Source organism: Triturus cristatus, chromosome 3_1, assembly GCF_964204655.1.
Source record: "Triturus cristatus chromosome 3_1, aTriCri1.1, whole genome shotgun sequence".
NCBI classification, from domain to species: Eukaryota; Metazoa; Chordata; class Amphibia; order Caudata; family Salamandridae; genus Triturus; species Triturus cristatus.
This window is the reverse complement of record NC_140583.1, coordinates 481,563,281-481,578,583: the sequence shown is the minus strand read 5'-3', so window position 1 is coordinate 481,578,583 and position 15,303 is coordinate 481,563,281. Positions and strand designations below refer to the sequence as shown.

The 15,303-nt window shown below is 44.4% G+C and overlaps 1 protein-coding gene across 5 annotated transcripts in view; it reads left to right on the top strand.

Annotated features, from left to right (window-relative positions):
- Positions 1 to 15,303, top strand: part of CRTC3 (CREB regulated transcription coactivator 3) — a 1,114,890-nt gene that overhangs the window by 733,322 nt on the left and 366,265 nt on the right. For 3 of the 5 annotated variants that reach the window (XM_085644305.1, XM_085644302.1, XM_085644301.1), the window contains exon 5: positions 13,577 to 13,639. The exons of the other annotated variants lie outside the window; for them this stretch is intronic. In XM_085644305.1, the coding sequence (XP_085500431.1) occupies positions 13,577 to 13,639 (63 nt within the window). The remainder of the gene's footprint in view (positions 1 to 13,576; positions 13,640 to 15,303) is intronic. 5 annotated transcript variants of the gene reach the window in all.

Here is a 15,303-nt window from a genome sequence, read left to right as displayed (position 1 = left end):
TTTTGACAACATGATTTCCAGCAGCCCCAACATTTGCTGCTTTTTGTCTGCAGGAAGGCGTGCCTCCATCAACCGTGAATCCAATTAAATTCCGAAAAAGGACAGGGCCGTGCTGGGTCCCATAGTCTTCTCAGGTGCCAATGGCACGCCCAGTTCCCTCATGATCTCATTGAAACTGTCCAGAGCCCTCTGGCAGTCCGTGGAGCCTGAGGTGCCCACAAAAAATGAAGTCATCCAGGTAGTGCGTAACTCCTTGGTGACCCGTCCGTTCCGCAAACAACCATTGTAGGAACGTGCTGAAACACTCAAAAAGCGCGCATGACATAGAGCAGCCCATCGGCAAAGCTTTGTCCACGTACCAGTGACTGCCAAATTGGATGCACAAAAGATCCCAGTCATCAGGGTGAACTGGAAGCAGCCGTAAAGCCAACTTTATGTCTCACTTTGCCATCATTACTGTTGCGCCCGCGGTCACTACCAGTGACATGGCTACGTCAACAGATGAATAGGATACTGCGGCCTCCCTTTCGTTGATGAAATCATTCACCGAACCGCCTTCAGGCCACGACAAATGTTGAATGAGGCAAAACTGACCCTGTTCTTTTTTAGGCACCACTCCAATGGGTGACACAATCAAATTTGGCAACGGCCATTCTTGAAAGGGACCCGCCATGCGGCCCTCACGCACTTCCTTATTGAGCTTGTCTTGCACTACCTGAGAGTGCTCCCTTGCCGACTTTAGATTGTCCGCCCACCTCCTCACCCTTGGTCCCTCATACCCCAGTCTGAAACCCTCCAAAAACCCCAGTCACAACCGCTCAGCAGCCTCCCTCTCCGCGTACCCCTGCAAGGCTGCCAACAAATTATCAACATTAACCGGAGTACGAGCCCTTGGGCCCAGGCCCCTTAGCACCTCGCCCCCCTCCCAACTGCTGCTGCTGATCCCCTGCCTTAAAACCTCCCTACTGCCACTGCTGTGAGACCTGCAACTTCCCCTGGCCGCCCCAACAATTGCCCAACGCGTGTAGTCCTCCACACCCGGAGCAATCGTGCCGGAAACGGCAGTACTCCCGGGTACACAACCCTTTGTTATAATCCCAGCAAGCCCCTTTTGCCCCCGGCTGCCCCCTGCCTGCTTCCCCCACCCCCCACGGGTGGGGCTCTTCGAAAGGGCAGATACACCAGCGGAGCCCGCTGGCCGTAAAAATGGTTTTCCCAGACCCAGCTAGCCCCATCGTATGCTGCCTCAAATCCGTATCAAGCTCTCCCCATTTCGCCTTCGGGTCCCACGCCATGCGTGCCCGGAACTCTTCATCGTACTGCGCCCAGGCGTAGCCGTCCCCCGTAATCTGCGCCTTCCTGATCACATCCATGTATTTAGACATGGCAACCGACCTATCCGGGAATTTTTCGCAATACACGCTAGCGTAAATGAGAAACGCTGCCGTCCAATTCTAAATCGTCAACGGCACCTTAGGCCTTTTAGCCAACTCGAATTCCTCCTCTTTCGAACCCTCTTTTGCCCTCACCTCCCTATGGAGGAGTTTAAGCATCTTGACATATTCCCCTTTCCAAATCCGCTCCTTGGTGGACAACATTAGATGAGTGCCCAAAGACTTGGTAACACTCATGTATGGCAAACGTTTTATTTTCACCTCCTTACTGTCCAATTTGGTCTCTACCTCCCCGTCTGACTTTCCACCGTCACCTTCTTGTCCGTCATGCTCTCCATGTCGCTGGCTGTCTTACCTGACCCTCCGACTGCACTCTTACCTGAATCCTCAGTTCCTACCCCAACATCCACCACATAAGCACCCTTGTTCAACCTACCCCCCTCCTCCCTTTCAGCCCCCCCACGCCCACCGACACCATCACAGGACGCCCGAGCAAAGATCGTTTACCTTGCGCCAAGGACTCCGTCCGCCGTTCCACCCTGCGTCCTGGCCGAGAGTCCGAGCTCTCCTCCCATCGCGATGTCCGACCTGTGTGCAGCGCCTGGCGTCGTGACACCTGGAAAATACTAGACACAGCATTACTCGCCCCCCCCTCCCTCCACGTCATTATCTCACACCTCTTCTCTTCCATACTATCCTCCTCATAATCTAGCTCCTCCTGCCTCACGCCCCCAGCGCTCCCCGCTGGTGGCGCAGAATGCACCCTACGAGAAAGACAAAACTCCTCTTCAGCGTTGCTCCGTCATCTGCGATGTACCCCGGGACGTTGCGTACCCGTGAGTGTTGGGGCCGGCGAGCCCGTCCCGGGCCTACTTATGACAGCCACGCCGGGATCCCCCGCCGGTACTGGGTACGCCACCCGAGGCTCACCCCTCCCTTTTCTTTGGTGCCAATGGGCCGCTGCCAGCCCTACCAGGTCTGGCACCCCGCGATGGTCTGTTCGACGCTCCACCGCCTGCAACAAAAAAGGATGGTCTGGTGTGCTGGGCCTACCTCTCTTCTCCCTCCCATCCAAACCCCACTTACTTGCGGCCCCCAAAGTGCTCGCAACCCACGCCCGCCCTACCGCGCTCAGATCTACTACCTCCTCCGTGTCCCCCACATCCCCCTTCCCATCACTCCACTCCAAACCCCCCACCCCAGACCCCCCCCGGAAACTCGGCCCCGCACCCCCTTCCAAAAAACCTGTCTATCACTGCGCTCCCAGCCACCAGGTCACCAAACCTAAAATAGTGGCTGGGAAAGTGCAAAAATCGCCTAAATACCCCTTGGGCTACACTAAAGATATTGGGCTCCAATTGGGCTAGTCCCAATGTAGCCCAAAACATACAAAATGGCCGGACGTGCAGGTCCTTCTCCTCCCTGGCACAGGCCTCACGTCAATCTCTCGCGTTTCTTTCTCTTTCTTTGGGTATTTGATTACTCCACACCTTCAGCTTCTCACTGCCTCGCCCCCGGGATTGCATCTGTAGGGCGGCGGGGGAGAATCACTTGGGACGGGATCGAGAAACCGAACCCATGTCTCACTCCGTTGACATCTTGGCTACCCCTCCACCCCCCACACCTCCTCCCAAAATCTCAGATTTATTTGGCAGTATTTAGTCAGATATGCAAATACTTCTGAAACTAGATCATTCTGCATTGGACATTATTTGGATAATACAATATGTAAGGCTTACTTACCCTTTCTCTTATCTAGTTCTATCCATGCTATGTTTGTAACCTACATCAGTGCTTAATTTGTAAAAAAAGAAAATAAAAGTGCCAGGGCCCTCATCAGGAAGCAATCTAAGCTTGCTCCACCCATTGCCACAGGTATTGCTGCGAATTGCAGTACCTGAACAACTACTAACCATCACACTGCTACAAGTGTGACAACTCAAACAGTTTGAGCCCACCACAGCTATAAAAATGGCTTGGTCGACAGATATTAGTTTTTTTTAAATGTATATTAATTTAATAAACAACTGTTCTGCTTATCTCTAGATTAAACACAAACAGCGCGAACATTTTTTCAGCTATCATAAGTGTCAATGTTGACAATTAAGTGCTGGGGCAGAGCACCAGAAACCACTGGCTCAAATAAAGCACTAAATATATTGTATTAAAAAAGGCATGTGTTCTCGTCAAACTTTTGTTTTCGTTTCGAGAGAAACTCTTTTCAGCTTTCCGGTTTTTCACGATAAACTAGTTTTTGGTCCCTTGAATGCCACGTTTGCAGTTTGAAACCATGTCCGGTGCTCAGTTTTTTATATTTGTCAGTGGTTCGATGGTCACTTGTTGCTTCTGCTATACCTTTGTCATAATAGAGAGTGAAAATACCCAGAGCCCCTGGAATCATGCGGCACGGGAGGACCAAATTATGCGTCAGGGTTAAATAAAGTTTTAGGAAAGGCTAATTATGCAACTTACTGCAGCACATTTTATTATAGTATTACTTCATAATTTTGTAATGATTTCATATGTAGACAGCGTAGGGTCAAACTCTTCACCTCAATAGTACTAGTTTAACATCCAAATACTGTAATAATCTACTGAAAGATGACCAGTCAACCATTGTAAAGGATCTTCCAGTGGGCATAAAACCGGTTGCTGCATTTTAGTTACTTTTGATTTGTTTATAATTAGTATTTGTAAAGTGCGAACATATGACCCCCTTAAGTGTTTCACGGCACTGGGGGCCATCCGGGAGATTAAGTGAGCTGTTGCCCAGAGCCACATGATGCTGAGCTGCCACCGGCAGCGGAGATTGGACCACGAACCCCTGCACTCCAAAGTCAGCCACTCTGGCCGCTGTGCCACACTTCTCTCTCGTTTGAGCTAGAAATATTTTTATTGTTCAAATCTGCAGATTATGCAGCAGATGATGATTATGTGCAGAGGCAGCAGGTACATAATTATGAGGAAATTGCCACAGCTGCAAAATTGCATAATTCAAGTGACCCTGGAAATTCTGCGTTAGTATTGAATGGAGCGTTGGCAGGAAGGTATTAACGGCATCAGCATCAGCTGTGCATGGACACTTGGGGAACATGTTTTGTTTTTAGTAGAGGCCTGCGTGGCTCTTATGAAAAGTGTCTCGGAGATAATAACAGCCCAAAGTCGTTGTGTTTGTATCCATGAGGTATAAACGCAAAAGAAAGGAAAATTATGTTTATTTTACTGGCAGTTGCCCTTATGTTGATAGTTAAAGGGAAAGGGGGCTGTGGGAAAAGGAATGGGAAGTGAGAGAGGGGTAATACAAAATAAATGATTAAACACAGCTTGAAGGCAATGAACGGAACTGGCGGACTAGAACAAACAATTTATTCAGGGCAGCTCAGGAGGTCAGTTACCAGCTCCCCAACAGTAGGGGCCACAGGCTTGAGCCCAGCTCGCCCATTCCATAGCTGGCCCTGAACATGAGTTTAGAATCAGTGCTCTAGCCCAACAGTTTTAATGTGGCTGCAGGAATTATGGGACAGAACGACAACTGAGAGATTTGTATTGCAATGAGTAAAAATTATGGCTTCCCGACAACATGCCACCCAGGTTTGTGGTACATAGAGGGGAACAATGAGGAATATCTTGCCTTCCTATACTTTGGGAACTACACTTGTTTGACTAGATTGCTCCTTCTTAGTAGAGTCAAGCCAGGAGAAATAAAAATTGACTCCTCTCTGCTGATTGATAATGTGGGGCAAAGGGTTAGGTTTTTATCACTTAGTTATAAAACAAATGTGATTGGTAGATCATTTGCAGGTTTATGGTTATCCTGCCATTTTTCTATGCTGTTTTTGATGGATACGTCTACCTGCAGATTCCTCACCTTGTGAACATTACCTGATGCCAATCTGGAACCAGAAACCTTTCTGCTGTAGCTCATATACACCGACAGAGTGTGCCGACTCCATGTTGACATCACCAACTGTATTCCTGGTGATGTCAATAGAGATATAAGGTGCCCAACCAGGGTTCCAACAGTAGTTTCCTTTTTCCGTACCACCAATGTTGATCTGAAGCTCGCTCATCTTATTTTTGACAAGAATTTTAAATGATGTAAAGTATGATCCCTCTATAATTGGGCTTTAAGCCCTACAGAGACTGTGAGGGTGACGTTCATCACTGAACCTCATGATATCCACCTATCGTATTTAAGCTCAGTCCACGACACACATTTCTGTGACTCCTGTAAGAATATGCATCCCAAGGCCACTAGAGAGAGAGAGGTGAACTCTTTCTGGCCAGGGCCAAAAAAAGTAGACCGAGATCTCGTCCATGTTCAAGATCTCCTGTCACTTCAGCTCCAAAAACTTCAGGAAGCATAAGAAGCAGCGGAGGCATAGAAATACGAGTTGTCACCCAAGGGATCTCCTCACCTCTCTTCCTCTTCCTCTGAGTCAGATTTACTGGTGCCACAGGATCTGACACTAGGATGTTCGGCTCTTAGTCTCTACCCGAGTTCCCTGCTGCAGGGCTGGATCTAGAGTTCATTTTAAAGACCATATTTGAGATATTTAGAAGAGTTATGATCCCCTTTGGGTCTCATGGGATTGGAGAGGATATTGTTTGGACTTCCACCTATGAGTCTTCCATAGTCACCATTTGCTCCTTTTATGCCCAGGCCCTTGACTCCTCATGTGCAACTGGTTTCACAGACTGTGCCTTTGCCCACCCATCCGAAGCCTGTACCCTCTGTGCTGCTTCATGCTTCACCAACAATACCTGGGTCTGCTTTTAACTAGCACTGATACCAGCGCCAGTTAAATAAGCTTAAGTTTTAGACACACTACAACCTCTTTCTGTTCCTCCAGAGTTGTCTCACAGGCTAGAAGCAAAGCACAAAGCCTTTTGAAGGAGTGCCGGTATAGGAAAGCAGACACTGTCCATGATTTTTCTAGCACTGATTTGGATCCTATGGAGGATCCTCTTATGAAAGGAAAGACGGGGCTTCCTCACTTTATTTCTTCAGATCCTGATGAATTTCAGGATTTGCTAGAGGCATGTGGCTTGTATACCTCACCTGAATTAGATATCTTAAATCCATCTGGTCCCTTAGCTCCTCAAGTAGCTTTTTACTATACGGTGGTTAAAAAAGCAGCTGAGGTCCTAGATCTACCTCTTCCTTCTATTGAAGAAAAATCCAACATCCTCCCTGCTTTTTTCCAGGCTGCATCACGAACAGATGAAACTCTTTTGCCTTTCATTAAGGCTTTACTAGACCCAGTTATGTTGACTTAAAATAGATCTTCTAGTGCTCCAGCTATAAACAAAAACATAGCCAGAAGGTACAGGTCTGCGTCTAGGGACCCAACCTTCCTATCCAGTCATCCTCCTAAGATTCTTGTTGTTTAGGAATCCTCTCTTCTAAATTTGCTCCTGGCCCCTTCCCGGTAGACCCTGCTGATAGCAAGTGTAAGTAAATCGAAGCATTTGGAAATAAGATATTCTCAGCTGGCAGTTTGGTATTAAAATCACTCAATGAGTGCTGCATTCATACAGTGTGGGATCAGGCCACACTAGTTGTTCAAACATATCTTTGCAGGTGATCTGTGAGATCGTGAGCTATGAGATGGCCAAGCAGTTACTGTGCGTATCTTGAAGTATTTTCTTGACACAGTTGATTCTATAGCAAGAGCCATGGGATCCTCCAACTCTCGGAAACACCATGCGAATCCTGATGACCTCTGAATTCTCTTTTGATGTCCTTAGCACTGTAATAAACCTCCCATTTGATGGTTAAAGACTCTTTGGAAATAAGGCCGACTCCTCTATTGAAAGGTTTAAAACCACAACCAATGGCTCCTTCATTAGGTCATCAGAGTCCCCAAAAGGATTTTTAACAATTTCGAAAATTTTGATGATACACACAGGAATTTGTTTTGGTTTTGATAGAGAAAGCCTCCTCAATAACAGGGGAACATCTGCTTTAAAATCAGTTAAGGGATTATAGAAAATCAAGAAGCCGATCTGCTCAACAGCCTACTACTCCTTTTCCTTCACCCCCAACCCAGGGAGAAAAGCAAATATAGTCTGCTGTTGTCGGCTCATAACTGACCAGTGGGAGCAGAGTATCCGATTTTCTTCAGGCATGGAAGGGGATACATTCAAACTGGTTTGTCCTTCAGGTAGTGGGAGTGCCGTTCTTCCAGGGCCCTCTCCATATTTCTTTGCTTGTCAGATGAAACAACATCTGCTTATTTTAGAACAGGAAGTTTGCTCTTATTAAATAAGGAGCAAGAGAGCCGGTGCCACAGCAGGAAGTTGGTCAGGGGGTGGTACTCACAGTACTTTCTTATCCTTAAGAAGGATTTCAATCTCTGCTAATCCTAGACTTAAGGCTCTTGAACCTTTTCATTCAAGAAGGTCAGGATGCTATCCCTTGCTTTAGTACTATTGCTGATGGAAGAATGAGATGGGATAGTGTCACTGGACTTTCAGGACACGTATTTCCACATACCGATCCTGCAGTCATACAGTAGTACCTCTGTTTCATAAAAAGGTCCACTTACTACCAGTTTGCAGTACTTCAGTTTAACTGTAGGAGCTCGAGTCTTTACAAAGGTGATGGCGGCACTAGCGGCTCATCTCAGAAGATCAGGTATTCTGGTCTTCTCTAGGCAAGCGGCTGTTAAAAGTTCCATGCTCAGAAGTACAGTCCACAGCATCACTGCTGTTTCACCTAGCTTTTCTGTAAACAGGCCAAAATCGCAGCTAAAGCCCTCTTAATGTCTTCTGTTTATAAGGGCAGTACTTGATACAACATTTCTCCAAGATTTTCCACCAACTCTGAGGATTTGAGACACTCGGTCCAAAGTTTCTTTGTTTCGAGACAGAGGTCATTTTCCAGACCTGAAGGTCTTTGGCCTGCTATGTCTGCTGGCCCCTTGCTTCCTACTGGTAAAACATACACACTGGCACATGAGTATCCTCCAAGAGATACCTCCGTAAGCAGTGGTTTTAACATGGGGAGACCCTGGTGGACAACCTAATCATCTCTTCGGATACCGCTTCGGATGTCACTTGGTGGGAAGTGGAAAACAACCTAACTATAGGATTATCATTTCATCCTCCTATCGCAGTGATCATGACAGCGATGGATGCCTCCACTCTAGGGTGGGTAGTTCATGTAGAGAATCTAGAGATCATACGTTTCTTGTCTCCAGAAAAGCAGTTTTTTCATATCCACCTGCTAGAGCTTATAGCAATATGATTAGCTCTCAAAACCTTTCTTCTCACCATTCCCCGTCAATGTGGTTCGATTTTGACTGGCATTATAACTGCTATGTGGTATATAAACAAACGTGTTGGTGGCAACTCACATCTGTCGAGACGTATTGAGTCTCTCGACCTGGATGTGCCAAAATTGGGCACATAAAATATCCAACCATCTGGCCGGCTCGTTAAACCTCAATCCCAACAGTTTGAATAGACATTATCTTGCCAACCACGAATGGCATCTTCCATCAGAAGTACTCATTAATACCTTTTCTCTGTGGGGAAAGCTGCAGGTGGACCCTTTTGCCAGTCGCAACAATGCCCGTTCCACACAGTTATCTGCTGTCTAGTATCTGTTGCAAGAAGCCTTGGGGGACGTGTTCCAGCTGAAATTGAATTTTCAACACCACTAACCCTTTTCTCCCATATGCTTGAGTCCTCAGATTCTGAGTAAGATTTGCCAGACCTGGGCCCGAGAAACCTCTATCGCCCTGTATTGGCCGAGAAAGGTGTGGATCTCCTTTTTTACAGCCAGAGGGTCAGGTTCTCCACCCCAAACTGCAGATTCTACTCCTCCATTCCTGGTGATTGAGCAGGGACAATTAGCTGCAATCCAGTTACCACTAGAAGTAGATTATGTTATTTTGTCGCAATTTCTGATGTTATTGAGTTGCGATTTCACTAAAACAGAGTATTCTGGAATTTCTAAGTTATTTCTTTTAGTTTAAAGTAAGTTATTTTTACTGTTACCAACTATAACGTCACTTTAAACTTTGTTTTATTCAGTGAAATTCTTTTTTTTTTTTTTTACATCCTAAGCCAAACCTCTGTGGGCACCCAAATACCCGCAGGTGTACAACCCCCTGCTTGTGCCCAACCCCTCCATGCATTGCCATTGTCTATGCATGGCGTGGGGTGAGAGGCAAGGCAAGGCCTGCAGCCAGGTCCTGCACCCAACCCACAGTGTGTGCTCAACCATCTTCATGCAGGGCTTTCGGCAATGCATGGCATGGGGGTTGGGAACCCAAACCCTCGGCTACACATGACCTTTGACTGTGCGGTGCATGAAGCGGAGCACACTGCCTGTCCTATAGCCCAGTACTGCGCACAAACCCCGCAGGCATTCAACTTCCTTTTTTAATGTATTTTTGTAGTGCCGTGGATCTGCTGAGGGAGCAACGCTGAGCATCGTAATGGATCTGTGGGTCCCCAAAACAGTGTAAAAAAATATTCTTAGCTTTGACCCCAGAGGGTCTCCTATGGGACCCCAACCTAACAATTACCTGGGGATGAGGGTGCCCCTACCTTGCCCCTTATATTCTATTTAATTTTATATACTAGGACTCTGGGACTGCGGTGTAAAATGTGCACACATTTTGAGTCTTAATTTCTCGAAAACTACGAAACAGATTTATACCAACCGTTTTTGGGGTATCACAGGTTAATTTTCCTATGAGAAATGGGGAACTACATTTTGGGACCCCCCTTTTGATAGATCACTGCGAAACTTTTCAGGTAAGAGCTGAGGTGGATTTGACTTTTCTTCAGGAATGTTTTGTGAAGGTTCCTCAAACGGTGTCAAAGTTATTAGTAAAATAAATGTTTGGACTGCTAATAATTAGACACATGCTAGATACTTCTGGTCAAGCATATAGTTCCAGTCCAGGAAGGCAAAGTCCATCGTCGGTCAATCCGAAGTTTTTAAATTCATTTGCTAGTTGTAATACTTGCGATTTGTAGCAGCTATGTTTGTAATCTATGCATGTGTTTGTAAAACCTACCTACCCAATGGCGGCATATCACTGCACAGGGAACATTATGAACCATAATTGAAAAAAGGTAGACGGGATTAGAGATGGTGCTTAAGGTGTGCAAATGTTTGTTAGAGAGTTTTGGGGTTTAGTCAAATTTATATTTGTAGAACGCGGTGACCACCAAACATGCTGGAAGTAGGGCATTTTAAAAAATATTAAGAGATCGTTCTTTTTACCGTTTCTTTTAACAGTCTTCTATGTCTAGCATAAGAGTGAAAAGGGTGGCCTGTGCTTTTTTCTATTTGCCCTCTTCTTTGAAAGATAATTAAGTTATTTAAATTTAAATCTTGATGTCCTTGGAGAATAAAGGTTTTTGTTCGCAAAGGTTATGCGATTAAACAAGTCTGCTCTGCTCTTCCTTTCAAGGAATCCATTGCTGTGCGCAGACATTGGCTCACTTTGAAATACAGTGTGTCCTTTGGCTTGCGGGAGAAGCGATGTATCCTTCACTAGAAATTCATGTATTTATTTCAGTACATTTATAACCACTGGGAGAGTTTAGAAGTCCAGCTGGTCAAGACAAGTGGCCCTGTGTCCCACGCTCCGGATGCTTATGTCACTTGTTCTCGTTGGCAACTAACTCCAGACGAACTGCTATTCTGAAACCGAGTAGTATGAAATATCGGGGAAAGGCATTTATTCTTTACCATTTTGATACTTCATTAGCTTATCACATTGAAAGTTTAATTTTTCGGTCGAGCCTATCGGACAGTGTATTCTGTCTGGTTGCAAAAGACCTATGGTGGATTTAACAAGAAATTACAGGGGCCTGCACCCTGCCCATTCCTTACCTTTGGTGTTTTTTGTTATCAGTCCCAATGGCCTGCTTCTTATTTGTTGGTTTTTGTTGTCCAATTTGTTTGCTCCTTTCCTGGAGCATAACCTTTTTACCATACTCTTGACTGGCCAATTTTTGTTCCTCCACTGCTTACATTTAGAGATTGAATATATATATATATATTTGGAGAATCAGGCAGCAAAGTGCTGCTGGCCCTTCACAAAAGAGTTTTGGCACACGTGCATTGTTTTTTTTTATTGACTCCTCTTGGCATCTTAGAACGTTCAATAAAAAAAATTAAGGAAATGCCTCCTGTGCCATTTTGTTTGTGTGCGCCTGCTTGGTGATGCATGACCATGTGTACAAGATGGCACAACCACCACAACCAGTGGCAACTTCAAAATACTTTTTTATTTTATAGACACTAAACCGCACCAGCAAAAAGCATTACTTTTTACTGATGCTTTTCAGCATCACAAAAACATTTGCAAAACTGTTAACTCCTAGAGTTGAGACATAATTACTTTGCCAGTACTTGTTGTGTGTGGCCAGTACACCATTCATGTATTGTTTGAACATGTTTAGAAGCTTTGTACTTAAATCTCCATAAACATGTCTACAGTTGATTAAACCGCTGTGTACCAAACGATTTACAAACCTGTAACTGCAGCATCTGTTTTTCAGACACCTGAAACATTTATAGAGTAGGGTCTGTGGTCATCAGGTCCACTGTAAAGCAGAACTGGAGTGCCAGACATCAGGCAGCAGATCTGTGCCTCTTTGCCAGAGGGACAAGAGGATATAAAAATGTTTTGTTCTGCCTGTGGCCACACAGATTTTGGCAGTGGCTATCATAATCTGTGCCTAATGCAGTTTTTGGTATGTATGTCATTTAGGGCCTGATTTAGATTTTGGAAGACAGGGTGCTCCATTGTAAACATTATGGAGTTCCCTGCCCACCAACCCTCTGTCTGCCCATCTCATTTAGAAATGGGACACCTGTCTACAGAGTCCCCATTGGATATGTTGATGGTATACTTCCTCTGTGGCCCTGAGTAGGGGCCATGTGAGGAAATAGAGGCCGTCGTAAAAAGTTCATTGCACAGTCCACCTTGTTGAGGGTGGACAGTGCAATGCCTTTTTTTTTTGGTTACCGCCGGGAAAAACCTGGCGGTGAGGGACTGGAAAAAACAATAAAGAGCCTGACACTGTTGGGGCGTGGGGTAGCAATTTTGTTTCCGTTTTCAGAAAGAAACTCTTGCTTTGGGAGTTTGTTTCTGTTAAACAAAAATGTTGTAAAAGTTTAGTGAATGGCTGTCAGAGCTAGGGGTAGGTGATAACTTCCGCTCTGCCGGCGGAGTTCGCAGAGTTTTGCCTACTCCGCGGAGTTCCGGCAAAACTCCGCCTGCCGTTGCTTGGCAGAGTTTTTACTCGCGCGTGGCTCACTAACGTTAAGCTGGTAAGTGCAAGCAACAATTTGCACCCCCTAGCACGATCGTCAGGCACTAGAATGCCTTCCGGTGTGATTTCTCATCGCAGGCAGTCACGACCGTACGCATTGAGAAAGCTGCCGCTTGAGTAGAAAATGTCTACTCGAGCGACAAAAAAAGCAGCGCCCTCTGGTGTGCCATGTGGTGCCATTCAAGCTGATTTTACAGCATGGAACAAGCTCTAGGCGTTAAAAATAAGCATGAGCAGCGCGTCGTGCCAAAGTCCGCAGCTCGCGGTACTCCGTGGAATCTCGCAGAGTTTTTATCTAACTCCACGGAATTCTGCCGAATGAAACTCTACTAGTTACGCCCACCCCTAATCAAAACCTACAGTGGCCAGCCACCAAACTTTTAGGACATAACGATCTTCTCTAAATTTGTCGGACACAGTACCGTCGGTATGGCGTAGATAATGCCCTTCACCATCCTGATTGACTCTACGCCATCTGGCAAACTATGAATCATGCCCTGAGTATTTGTTGTGACTGCAAATACAAATTTTTTGCCATTTAAAACAATGTAACCATGTTCTTTTGAGCAATAATTTCCCGAAAATCATCAAACAGCTTCATCAGTGCTTGGGACGCTTTTGTTTCTTTTTTCATTTCTGATGTTCTTAACCATCATTATTAATTGCTTTTGACATTCACTCCTGGTCTTTTTGTATCTTTCATTTCCGTTTTCTTTTTCCTGGCTCATGACTAACTCTGGAACTCGGTGTCTTCAATCATCTCTTCTGCCACAACACTAACCTACTGAGACAGTCAAGATTTGCAATGCATTTACTGAATTTATATTCGATGACATACATATTCGTTTTTTGTTACTTTTCTGTTTTTGAAGGCAGCAGCTTCCCTGGAATGAAGAAAAACGCCCAGGATTTAGACTTTTGTCAGCACTTAACAGGTGAACAATTTCGATCACCAGACTTGCTTTCACAGGCTATTATGATACATAATGTGAAAATACCTAATGTGGTAATTTAGAAATCTCTTCTATTTCACGGCTAATGTTAATACAACTGCTATTTAACCAGCTGTATGTGAATATGGGTGGATGTAAAACTGAAGTGCACTTGCTTTGCTGTTTCTTCATTATGTTCTCACCAGTATAGTTCGGTTCTCTTTTAACTCTTCCTCCATCAGCACACAATACTGTTGGTATGCTGCACGGTATATGTGAAGCCAGTGGTACTTGACCAGTTAAATAACAAACTATATATTTTTTTAATTATAAACATACCAAAATGATCACCTACTTTAGAAGTGTAATTCGTTTACCAGTGCAAAAAACATTTTATGGTTATTGCTGCAATCCAAACCGTCGTATATCTAAGCATATAGCTAACTGGAAGTCTAATTGGAGCTCTGAGTTTAAGCTTAACTGTATCTCTTTTATTAACTGTAAGACTAATGTTTAATGCGAACACTAAATGTATTTCCTTGTCCTGAACCTAAGAGTAAACTAACCTGAGCCTTGAACTTGAGCGTAATCTCAGCTCTCACCCTAGCCCTGAGCTTCAGCCTAGTGCCCAGTGATAACTACGCCAAACCCACTGTCCTAGCCCCCATACTCGTCCGAACCCTTACGTTTGTTTTAACCTTAAAAGTGGTAAAACAAGCTGAAGCCTAAAACTAATGTTAATCATAAAACTAACCCCATCCCGTGCTCTGATACACTTCTCCTGTAACAATAAGTGCTGCGCCTAACTGTAAATGAAACATTTGGTTTAAATTTGGAGATTTTAGTTAAAAAAGGTGTAATGTGCTTCAATCTAAAATATGTAATGAAGTAGACTATTTTGTTTGTGTTTGTGATAAAGATGTTTTTGTTGAATTTATAATGACTGCATCCCATTATTGGCTAACCATTAAAGACATATTTAGTTCACTTAAGAATGCACACGTTTATTGCTTGAAGGCTGCCTAGGTACAATCCACATTCTATTGTAATGTACATGTTTCTACAATTTTTTAGGTATAGTTCTTCTCTTTTGAAACACTGTGGACCATTTCTTCACTCTCACCATAAACCGAATTCTTACCTGGAAGGAATCAGTGGTTTCTGGATGTGCTTTCAAGCTGCTCTGATTTTATTCTTAACACTATCACTTTATATATTTTTTCCATGGAGAAGTAATGAAATGTTGCTTTTGTAAATCCGCAATCTGGGCAAATCAATTACAGATAAAATCACTGTCACCAATTACTATTATTTCCTCCTTTTTTTGTATAATTATTTTATTTTATTGATTAGTTTATTTGAGAAAACCAAGAGCAATCTACACAAATGATCCCTTGATGATTTCGGAAGTGTGTCTAGTTTTCAGAAATATATAGAGAATAAACTTTCTTTATTCGGATGCAGTGCATCCATAAAAGATACAGTAATACATTCATACAGCATAAAAGGATACACAACATAATAAAAGATCATTACGCACAATAAAATGGGAAACATCGCCAGCTTTTAACATGTCGCAGAAAAATAAAACTCTAGGGATCGAAGGCTGTTAAATCCCGACACTAAAAGTTGCAGAACTTACAATAATCAATCAATTATAGAAAGCC